Source organism: Sorex araneus, chromosome 4 (assembly GCF_027595985.1).
Source record: "Sorex araneus isolate mSorAra2 chromosome 4, mSorAra2.pri, whole genome shotgun sequence".
In the NCBI taxonomy this organism is placed as follows: domain Eukaryota; kingdom Metazoa; phylum Chordata; class Mammalia; order Eulipotyphla; family Soricidae; genus Sorex; species Sorex araneus.
The window spans coordinates 160709815-160722234 of NC_073305.1; the positions used below are offsets into that span (position 1 = coordinate 160709815).

The 12420-nt window shown below is 37.2% G+C and overlaps 1 protein-coding gene and 1 pseudogene across 1 annotated transcript in view; one reads left to right on the plus strand and one right to left on the minus strand.

Moving 5' to 3' along the window:
- The window catches only part of SGK1 (serum/glucocorticoid regulated kinase 1), a 133253-nt gene that overhangs the window by 66157 nt on the left and 54676 nt on the right, over positions 1-12420 (minus strand). The window contains exon 2 of the mRNA XM_012932864.2: positions 10603-10818. Coding sequence (XP_012788318.2) covers positions 10603-10818 — 216 coding nt within the window. The remainder of the gene's footprint in view (positions 1-10602; positions 10819-12420) is intronic.
- LOC101551483 (60S ribosomal protein L10-like) lies at positions 11325-11588 on the plus strand (annotated as a pseudogene).

The following is a 12420-nucleotide window of genomic DNA, read 5'->3' on the forward strand; positions in this document are numbered from 1 at the left end:
ACAAATAGTGGGTGCATTAAAGGCATGGCATGTATCATAGTATATTATAACTACCTAGTTTCTTGACACTATTTTCTACCTCTCCTATGAGCACTGCATAGGGCACTTACTGCCTGACCTAAAATAGAAACTTAATTAACACAGGCTTATAACAGACTGGGAGGGGATTAAGCATTCTGGTGTACCTGTTACTTACATAGGTGGCCACTACCCTAAAAAGCTTGTCATCATGCTGGTATCAGATTGCTTTGTTTTAAAAATAACTCCATGCCACTGATAGGTGCAACTTAACCCAAGGAGAGAAGCACACTAATTATTAATTTCTCTCTTTCCTTTCTTTTTTTGGCACCACTAACATAACACATTCAGTGGTTTCTAATTTGCTGTATACAAAAACAATATGACAAATTAGATAAATTTGGTTCTTCTGTACCTGTGTTACTTAGGATAATTACCTGTCTGGTACTTATCTAATTCTATAAGATGGGCTGAATTCTTATATCTTCCCTCAAGTTTGATACTTATCTAACTCAATTAGATGGGCTGAATTATTTTTTTAAATTTTTTATTAGTGAATCATCATGAGGTACAGTTACAGGCTTACAAACTTTCATGCTTGCGTTTCAGTCATACAATGATTGAGTACCCATTCCTCCACCAGTGCCCATTTTCCACCACCATACCTCCCACCACCCCCACCCTGTCCCTTCCACCCCACCCTGCCTCTGTGGCAGGGCATCCAATGGGCTGAATTCTTATAGAAATCTAGGTGACTCTTGAAATGATCATCTTAAAAATCAGATCAAAAAATCAAAAGAGAAATGATCTATCAGTGTCAGAGAAGAGTGAATTTAAAATAAAATCTTGTAGAGTTGACCAAGGTTTGTGGGCAATGGAAAAGTAAACTAAATTTTTAAATAGAAAGCTGTGGAGTTTGGCCAGACTTCAAAGGGACTTTTCATTTGTTCTTATACCAGTGTTTTCTCTTCAAGGTTGATAAAAATGTAGTCTTGTGGAATATGGCTGAGTTGAGTCACATAAGTAGTATCAATGTACTTCTACCCATAATGATTCTTTTAAAAGAATCCATGTTGAACTAAAATTTGCCAGAATCTTGCATAGAAAAAGGTTAATTTATTTCCTTGCTTATAAAGGCTAGGTGCTTTGACATTCATGACAAGTGAAAATGGAATATTTATTTATCCTGTACGAAATAGACAAATGCGTATCTCAGCATATCTCGCTGTTTATCTAAGGCTCTCTCTGTGAGCATACTGAATGAGGAGTAATTGTTTAATGTGAGCAGGAAACATAAAGGTAATGCTAATCATTTTTCCTTTCTTGTTCTCAAAAATGTTTATGAGAAGAGTCTTTTCACGTGTCCAGAGACAAATTTTAGAGGGTGCTAATTAATAAATGCGGTCATTTTAATAAACAATCCAAGAAACAGATTTAATTATGAATATGAGAATAAAAAATGTCAAAAAAGTCAAGTGGCATACCATTAAAATTTTTTTATCTTATAAATCCTGTTCTTCTCATAGGTTTTTAGTCAACTGTGAAAAGTGATTTTTAAAAATTTCCAGTCTCAAAACTAGTAGGAAGGGATATTATCTTAGTGGAAAATATCCATATGGTTTCTGGGAAGAACTACACTAAAAGGAATAAGTTTAATTGGAAGCAGTAAAGATTTGGTTACATGCAGATGCTCAAACCTGAGGGGCAGAGTAACCACTGGCTAGAGGCTCCTAGGAGAGGACTGGCAGTAATTTCCTGTAGTATTTTACACCCTGTCTCTTTTCAGACAATTACCTGGGAATAGGGCCTACTGGGTGGGATATAACTCATAGGAGAATTTCAGATTGAAGAGACTTATGAAGGCAGGTGTCAACTCGTATTACCACAAGAAATCCTGACACTAAAATTTAATTTTTGTGATTTGAATCCTATCTTTAAATACAACAGAAGTCTGTGGTATAAAACAGTCATGTGGTTGGTGCCTAAAGAGAAAAAGCTGCTAAACTGACATTTATGGTTACCACCTTGCATGCCTTGGATCCTAGCAGAAGTCTCCTTCCTGGTCTTTGCTTGGAAGAGAAAGCAGCAGTGAACCTGAAGGATGTGACCTCCCGAATCTAAGCATTCTAAGAAATGGGAATGGACTCATGGAAGTTCTCCTGGAAGAGGTCCTGTGTTAGACATTAAATGTGCATGTGATACAGATAGAAAGCAAGTTCTGGCAAGGCATCTGAAGAAAACAATGCTCATCATAAACTTCAAGTGAAAAAAAAATTCCTAAATTTTTGGTAGTCAAAGAAATACCCCTCCCATCACAGAAACATCAATTAACAAAAATAACAGCTTGCCATGATCTTCAAGATGAAGTCTTAGTGAAGCAGGTTTTCTCATATTCTGTTGGTGGCATTTTTATCTTTTCAATTTCATCTGGTCTCCAAAGTATTTTGACAATAATCATAGTTATTTTCAAATTCCAATACTGGCGATTTATGCTGACATTCAACTTATATTATTTAAATTGAGTGGAATAGTAATAATAAGGATGGGAATAGTAATAATAAGGATGTTCATGATCTTAAGAGGGCAATTTACTAAATCATTTTTAGTACTTCCCAAGACATATTATTTTCCAGGTAGTATTCTTCATCATTTTTATGATTATTTTTAATTAGAGATATCTTGGAGATGGGATCAATTTTTTCCTCCAGGCTAATTTACTTGCTTTAAAGTCTTTTCAGCTTTTTTCACTTTGAGGTATACTTGCCTATGAATAGTATCTCAAGAGGTATTTATGGCTATTTGTAAGAACTTCCACATGTGTTTTCTCATTTGGTTCCCATCTTCTCATCAACCCAGCACTGTTTGAGTCTTGCTAGAGATGAGATGGCCTGTGTGAGGTCACATGACCATCAACCATGGAGTGAATGGAGATACAAGTTTTCTGGTTTTTTTATTCACTCCATCACATGGCAGTGGATAAAAAGCAAAAGAAAAGAATATTTTCTTGTTCCCAAGTAATCTAATCTTATGCTTAAAGTGATAAGTGCTTTCACAAGGATTATTTGGCTTAAAATTGGTGCAGAATAAGGACTTTGGTTAGTAATAAGCATAGGAATCATCAAACATATCACCCTGAATAGAACATGTCATTGCAAGAGCAGAAAACTGGGGGAAGAGGGCAATTTGAAGTACTATTCTTTTCTTTCTTATAAACTATTCTTTTCTTTTCTTATAAACTTTCATAAAAATCCAGTTTTATGGTGTCTACTGAAAGTATCCAGACAACTATAAAGCCTCCTGGCTGTTTCAAGTATGTTTTTATAGTGATTTCTTAAGAAAGATGAGAAAAACTCAGGCAATATGAAAAGTAAATCAGGAAAGAACCTTTCTCAGCTGACCACCTTTTAACTATAAATTTCCTGAGCTTCAAAGGAACAGCTCAACGGTTTTGTGAAGATATATTAAGGTAACCAAGCACCTCCCTGGGCATTGGTAACCAACAAATGCAGGTAATGTGGTGGAAATGCTAAATGACCTTGTTGGTCAGACTCTCTCCTAAAAAGATCTATATGCAGTCAACTTAGTTAAAAGTGCCTCTATTACTGTCCTTGGCGATTTGCTGAGGAAGAAGCAGAGGCACTGACCTTATATATAATCATGTCAACGGTTCAGTGGTAATTCTTCTGTTTGTAGTAATGTGGCTAATCACTTCAAGTCCAAAGATTTCCAGAGCACTGAATTCCATAGGCCTCATAAACAGCACTCAGTGGCCTGGCCTCAGCCTTTGGTCACTGACAAAGCACTTTTTGAGCTGCATTCCACTGAAAGACAGACATTGGAGTCTGAGGAAATCCTCACTCAGCCAAATCTGTCCCATATGAGGGGGGGAACGTAATGAAAATCAGTTGTGTGCTTGGGCAGGCAGCACTTTTGGAATTCATATGATTTACAGTCAGCCTAGGCTGAAGTTGTCTTAGTCTGGTCTTCATATGATATATGTGTGTGTGAAAAAAATTTCAATTTCAGCTAATAAAAGCAAAGAGAAATAAGGCACACTAACATCATCATACCTTTTAAGAAGATCCCAGATCCAGACATAAAATGAATATATCAGATTTACTGTTGGCAGGGGGCTTAAAAAATATATAGATAAGTACACAAACATCACACAGGGCAAGGCAAAATAACTGACAGAAGAATAAGCAAGGTGTCATTGGAATTAAATGTTGCTGTTTCTGTTTTCCTGCATGTTCTTTTCTTTTAGATGTGGAATAGTCTCATGGTATGAAGCCATGCTTGGGTTGGTGTCTGACTTCATAGCAAAAAACAGTTAAATTATAACTATTCACTTTCTACAAGTAAGTCTCTTTTTGTGTTAGTGTTATTTTCTCCAAACCTACAGGAAATAGATCATGAGTCTTAAAAAATTCAACCAAAAAAGCTGAAATAAAAGATATTCTTCCCTACCTTAGCCCTGAGAGCAGAGCCAGGAGTAAGCTTTGAGCATCACTGGATGTGGTTGGTCCCAAACAAAACAGAACAAAACAAAACTGGGGGGAGTTTTGGGGGGAGTTTTGGGTCCACACCTGGTGATGCTCAGGGTTTACTCTTGACTCTGCTCTGGGATCACTCCTGGCAGTGCTCAGAGGACTGTGTAGAGTACCAGGGATCAATCATGAGTTGACCATGAGCAAGGCAAGCACCCTTCCCACTATTCTATCTCTTGGGCCCTAACAGATTTAAATTTTACCAGTTGTGATCACCTATCATAGTTTGAGCTATTTCTGTTTTTTTCTTAATTGATAAAATATTCCTCTTGGTCTAATTCTTGGTTAGTTTTCATAACTTTGATAGATGCTTAAAATAATGTATGCTATTTATTTATTAGATTCAAATCCATTCATATACCAGATTTAGTAGTTTATTAAAAACTCTCTTTTCAGTGGTCTTGAGTTGGTAACTACTACAAGTATGATAATACTCTCTGACATGAATTTTTTTTCTGTATTTCTAATAGTTGTGCTTTAAAATTTTTCATGGTATATTATTAAAGGCCTACAGGTTTGTGGGTGGTTTTATCTGGAAGTGCTTAGGGATTACTCTGACTCCGTACTCAGGGATCACTCCTGTCAGGGCAACAGGAGACCATATGGGGTGCCAGGGATCAAACCAGATGGACTGTCTGCAAGGCAAGCGCCCTACCAGTCGTACTATTGCTGCAACATTCACCAACGTGTAATATTCCTCTTAGTTCCTTTCTAATTTTGTTTTGCTGTACATATGATTTGCCTGAAATTTATAGTGTTAGAAATGCTTTGTCTGGAACACCTTTAACTTACCAAGTCCTTTCAGTACATAAGCTTGCAGGAAACTCAGTGTGTTGCATCAGTCCTTTGATGTGATCATGTAGGACCATGATTCCTCCTTAGTCTTAAAATCATGTGTCTTCTGTTTTCCAGTGATTCTTAGGGACCCGTTCTTATACAATGGCATACTTTATTTACTAACACTATCATAAAGTGTGTATGTTTTCTGTCATTAAGATTTATAGGGCTAGAGATAGTACAGGGGTTACAGTACTTGCTTTGCACTGATTGACCTTAGCTTGATTGCTGGCACCATGTATGGTGCCCTGATTACTTCCAGGAGTGATCCTTGAGCACAGAACATGAGTAAGCCCTCAGTACTGCTGGGTGTAGTCCCAACTCAAAAAAACAAAGAAAGATGTGGATGAGACATGCAATGTGAGTTCAGACTGGTTCTTTAAGACCAGATTGTCCCAGTACCAGAAGTGACCCTGAACACAGAGCTGGGCATAGTTCATCCATTCCCTTTTCCCTAAATGAAACAAAGAAATAACAGATTTTCCTCCCCATTCCCTCTTCAAACACATCTTTTCTTTACTGCAATTAAAAACTCCTACAACAACTACTACTAACTACTTTATAAGGATCATATGCAGGGGTGTGACTTTGAGAAACTTTCAGGGCAAGGAGGGAGGGAAACATGTTTAAATACCAATAACCAGATGATTCTCAAGGACTGACAAAATAAAATATTCTACATGCTACTTTCAATGCTAGTTACAACTGCGTTATAGTTTAAATTTGTAACTTTTGGGGGCTGGAGTGATAGCACAGTGGGTAGGGCATTTGCCTTGCACGTGGCTGACCTGAGTTCGATTCCCAGCATCCCATATAGTCCCCCGAGATTCCCAGCATCCCATATGGTCCATTGAGCACTGCCAGGAGCAATTCCTGGTGCATGAGCCAGGAGTAACCACTGTGCATTGCCGGGTGTGGCCCAAAAAGAAAAAAAAATGTAACTTTTGATCATTAAAAGTAGAATTTATAATGGTCTGTTTTTCATATAAACTCATTTTTATTTAAAAATTAAAATTTTTAAATTAAGTCACCATGATTTACAAAATGGTTCATAATAGAATGGTTTCAGGCTTACGATGTTGCAACAGCAATCCCACCACCAGTGTCCCCAGGTGGCAAGAATATTCTATTTTTAAAGTCAAGAAAAATAATCCCACCACAATTATCCAAAAAAGGATTTGTACTTTATTTCTTAATTTATTTAAAACATTCTCACCTCATTTTCTCTGCTTTATCTTTCCATACCAAAGGAATTATTTTCATTTATAGGTCATTAGATTCTAGCCCCAGGGTCTCAGACTGAGATGGGGGTTTCCAGTTAATTACATTACACTTATCATATGAGGCTGAGGGGATTTGTGATTGCCTAAGTTCATATACTGACTCTGTAGCAATATTGGCACCAGAGTGAGTTTCCTGACTTTTGTACACTATTTTACACATAAGTTTACATTGACAATTTTTTTTTTAAATCTCCTATTGAGAAAATTACTTTAAAAAAAGGAAAGAAAAGAGAAAAAGAAAATGACATCTGGATAAAGCTCAATGTTGAGCTTGGATAATTTCAATTTCCACAGGAGACATTGAGTGACAAGTATGAAATAGTGACTTGGCTAAAATAATCCACATCAGGATTTGTCAGGGGAAACAATTTGGGATTCTTATTACCAAATTGTGTGCATTTTGTGTGCATTACCAGTCTTGTGTGCATTCTCCTCATCCTACACTTAAACGAACAGAGGTGCTTTCTCAAAGTAGATTTAAAAGTTTTATTCTGATAAGAAGACAAAATATAAATTAAAAAAATTCAAAATATAATTGTCTTTTTGACTTGTGCTAACCTTAGGAAAAAACCCAGCAAGTCAAAACCAGATAATCCATTGTAAATTGCAAAATGATTCAGCTATTATCTCAGATAAAGATTAAAATCTCAACATGCCCTTAAATTCCTTTGGCTCTTTGTTTATTATTTCCCTTTGTATAGAGTCCCATTTACTTCTTAATCTATCCCCAGCTCCAAACAAATAGGGCATATAGTAGGCCTTCAAGTACACATTTAGTCCAAGACATTTGTGTGCTGTATGGGTTTCTGGGGCGCTCTCTGACTCTGTCATGAATGGTTCTTTAGACTCTAAGGAGTTGGCAAACTCTTTAAGACTCTGAGCCTAAGAGTCTGCAAACTATGGCTGGTGGACCCGCCACATGTTTTTGTAAATAAATGTCTTATTCAAACACAGTGAGGCCCATTCATTTGTATATTATCTATGGCTGCTTTCCCTATAATGGCAGAGCTGAATAGAAGCAACAAAGACCGTATGGTCTGCGGAGCCAGAAATATTTACTGTCTACCCCTTAACAGAAACAGTTTGCCAATCCTGGCATCTAAGAATCTTTTTATTGCCTTTTATGAGCTACCTGGATTTCAGCCAGGGTCTGACTAAACAATAAATGCCCCTGACAAATGTTCATAGATCAGCAAAGTACAAATCTAGTCATGGGAGGTTAATCTAGTGTTACAGATTCACAGGCTTAACTAATATGCAGATCAGCAAACACAAATCTCAGTGACTTCTATTTCATGGCACCCCATAGATCATAATAAATTTCATATGTCTTATCTCATTTGATCCTTCCAATAGCCCTACAAAGTAGACCAAAAGATAGGAATTTTTCATGAAAGAACAGATTCCAAGACAATATGTCAGAGGATCGAAAAGAACTCAGTTTTTAGTCTTTATGTTTATTTAGTTAGTTAGTTTTGGGGTCACACCTGGTAGTGCTCAGGGGTTACTCCTACATGTGTCTGTGCACAGGGAATACTTCTAGAAGGCTTGGGGAACCAAATAGAGAACCAGAGATTAAACTTGGGTTGACTGCATGCGAGGGAAATGCCCTACCCACTGTACTATAGCTCTTACCCCTCATGTATTTATTATTTTTGTGGTGTCAGGAATCATACCCAGGGCCTCACACATGCAAGGCAAGTGTTCTAACATTGAGCAAAGTCCCTGGTTTAACTCCTCTACTATCTCTTTAGCCAGGTTCTTCATCTTTAAACAGCAAAACCATTCTTTATCTCCCCAAAACCACTCTCAACTAAAATTAAAGGAAAGGGAGTTATTAACATGAATCATCTTTTAATGCATTGATTAAAAAATATACTGAAATATGATTTACAACTATTTGCTCTTTAAATAGTAGACTCCATCTTCTTACTGCTGTGTTTTTGTGCCATCAAATGATATCAAAAAGGACATTAACATTTAATCTAATGGGCCGAAGTGATAGTAAAGCAGGTAGGGCATTTGCCTTGAACACGGCCCATTTGAGTTAAATTTCCGGCACTACATATGGCTCCCTGAATCAGACAGGAGTGACCCCTGAGCCAGAGTCAGCCGCAAGCACAGCTAGGAGTGGCTCAAGAAACCAAAACAAAACCAGACATAAAAGCATTTAACTTAATGGTTTTAAAAAAATCAAAATAAATGTGAACTTAATTAAATTATAAGTTAAAAAAACTTTGAAAACTTAGTACCTTCAAGGTAAGTCATTAATTTTTTTAAAATTAAAATTTAAAACAAAAAATGTTTCTTAAAATAGCAAAAGACAAACAAATCAGTTAAATGTGAAACTATAAAGTAAAACTAGTGTGAAGAAGATATAGTGCTCTTGTTTTTTCTCTGTTTCTGGGTCACACAATGCAGGCAGTACCAGAGTTTACTCCTGGGTCTATGCTCAGGTATCACTCCTGGTGGGCTTGGGAACCCATATTGTTTACCAGGTATCAAACTTAGGTTTGCTTTGTGTAAGACAAGAACAATTTTCTTTTTTTTGTAAGGAAAATCCAATGTCTTTGATTTTTGATTTTTGGGTCCCACTCGGCGATGCTCAGGGCTTACTCCTGGCTCCACACTCAGGAATTATTCCTGTGGGTGCTCAGGGATCGAACCTGGATTGGTCAAGTGCAATGCAAATGGCCTCCCCACTGTACTATCGCTCTAACTCCCATAAAAACAACAAGTCACTTTGCCTGTTTTAGTTTGTTTTGGGGATAGAAGGCCCACACCTGGGGATTTTGATGGGTTATTCCCGTCTCTGGACTCAAGGAATCACTCCCAGCAGTGCTCAGGGGACTCTATGGGATCAAACCCAATCTGGTGCATGTAAGGCAGGAGTCTTACTTGCTGTATTATCACTCCAGCCCCCAAAATCCATGTCTTAATGTAGTGTAACTGCTATAGTGTTCTTAATAATCAACTACTGGCATTCCTTTATCAGAAGGATCAAAAAACTTTGAGGAATGTATAGTTTATGGTATCATTGCTGTATTACTCTTAAAACAGCACTAAAAAAAAACGGTAGACAGGGTTTGAGATATAGTATAGGAGGTATCATTGCTGTATTACTCTTAAAACAGCACTAAAAAAAAGGTAGACAGGGTTTGAGATATAGTATAGGAGGTGCACAGCCTTGTCAGCCTTGTTTGTGGCTGTCCCTGGTTTGAAACCCTAGTGTCACATGATCCCTTAACTCTGTCTGGGCTAACTCCTGAACAGCAGATGAAAACGTTTCTGAGCATCATGAGGTGTGGTTCCCCAACCTCCTCTCTTCCCCAAATAGGGAATGTATGTGTGACTCCCATTGTGACATTCAGAAAATGATAGCCCATAAAAACAGCGAAAAGATCTGTGGTTGGGGTTAGAGGTTGGAGTTAGAAGGAAAGAATAATTGGAGAAAAAGAATTTTTAAGGCAGTGAATCTACTCCCATAATAGTCTAATGATGAATGTCTGACATAAGAAATGTGTCCAAACCCACAGGATAGATAACACCAAGAGTGAATGGTAAACTGTGGAGTTTGGGTAAGATACATTAATATGAGTCATTTATTATAACAAATGTACTGCTGTGGGCAATAAGTTGACATAGGAATAATAAGCATGTTTCAGGCTAGGAAGTATAGGAAAAATCTCTCTTTCTACCACTAGGTATACTGTGAATCCCAAACTGCTCTGACAATAAAGTGTTTAAAAAGAACTAGTGTAAATAATGGTCTACCAAAGCCCAGAATTCTATAAACTTCTCAGAAGCTTTATAATGTGCATTAAAATTTTGAGGTATTATACAATGGCATGTATAGAAGAAATGCAAAGATCCAGAATCACTTCAGAAAAATGGATCCAGAACAAAACTGAACTTACTTCACACCCAGATTGAGTTTCCCATGAACAAGACTCCTTCTCCTGAGGGAGCATCCCTCTGTGGAAGTCATGGTCTCCCAGGCATGTCTGATACAAGGAAGGCTCAAAGTGGGACTCCCCAGGTGGGATATGCACCATGGAGGAGCCTGTGTACTTCAGGCTGGGACTTTGATGCTTGTCCATGCTGACCATTGGGCTCTTGATCCATCTTCGTACCTATGACATGCAAAAGAAGAGAAACAATTAACCTCCTTTTAATGTTTAATGGGCATACCATAGGAAGTTTGGCAGATCGATAATCATAAACGAATAAAATTCAATTCAATTTCTCAGTATTTTCTTTCTAAGAAGAACTTCAATGTGGATCAATTAATTTCCAGAGATGTATTAGTTTTGAGATTGTGGCTTCATTTTTTGGTTACCAGGGGCCTGGAATTGGAGGCTGGTGTGTGTATGTGTGAGTTTGTGTGTGTGTGTGTGTGTGTGTGTGTGTGTAGTGAGGAATTAGTGTTGCTTTATTTTTGAATGCAATTTTTTGAATGCTCATTTCATCTCATCTCTTTCCTATCTCTAAGATTGAGGTTGTTGTGAAGATTTTTTTATAATGTTCTCACTTGCTTATAATACGTTTTATTAGAAAAAAGTTTTGTAGAAAAGTTTTATTAGAAAAAGCTTTTATAGCTCTTTCCCTCCGGTGCGCCAGCGAAGATCCTGGTGTCGCCATGGGCCGTCTACCCGCTGGGTGCTATGGGTACTGTAAAAACAAGCATATCCGAAGTCTCGCTTCTGTCGAGGCGTCCCAGATGCCAAGATCCGCATCTTCGACTTGGGCCGGAAGAAGGCTGAAGTGGACGAGTTCCCGCTCTGTGGCCACGTGGTGTTGGATGAGTACGAGCAGCTTTCTTCGGAAGCTCTGGAGGCCGCCCGCATTTGTGCCAACAAGTACATGGTGAAAAGCTGCGGCAAGGATGGCTTTCACATCTGAGGGCATCGGCACCCCTTTATTGTCCACTCATCGCTGAACACCTAGATTTATTTCATATCCTAACTATTGTGCTAAATGCTATAGGAAGGCAATTTTGAACAATGTTAGAGTGAGTACTGTTAGACGTATGGCCATCAAATGCTTGAAAATTATCTTGGCTTAATATGTCTTTTACAAGCTTTTTGGAACTTCTGAGCATTCTTTCATAGTTATCCAATTAGTGAAAGCAGCATATGCCACAGGATGAAGAAATAAAATCACAGTAGTTAATTTTAATTTGTAATGCTACAATTAATTTTTTAAATGTGCCAATAAGGTAAAATTGCAGTAGTAAAGAATGTATAAGCAATTTGATGCAATATTATGTCATCACTATATATTGTAAAAACAGTGACAGAATGGAAAATATTTAGAACATAATTATATGAAGAAATCAAAATACAGAATTATTCAATAACCATAGTAAGGCATAAAAATACACATAATAGCTATAGAGGAAAAATCAATAGGCAAAATAAAAACTTCTTTATTCATTGGTAAAATTATAGGTGATTTTTTATTTCCTAATTTTCACAATGTCTTTAATTTTTAAATAATTATTTCTCCTAAAGTTTATAAAAATTTTAAGAAATTATAATCATAATTATAGTCATAATTGAGTATATAGGTGCATTTTAATTATTTATATGTACTTTTTTTCAAAAGCCATTAAAATATTTCTTCTTTTCCTTTTTTTGTTTCTGGGTCATGCCTAGTGATGCTTGGAGGTTCTTGCAGTGCCAGGGATCAAACATAGAGCTGCCACAAACAAAGTGTGTCCTTAGTTCTTTGAG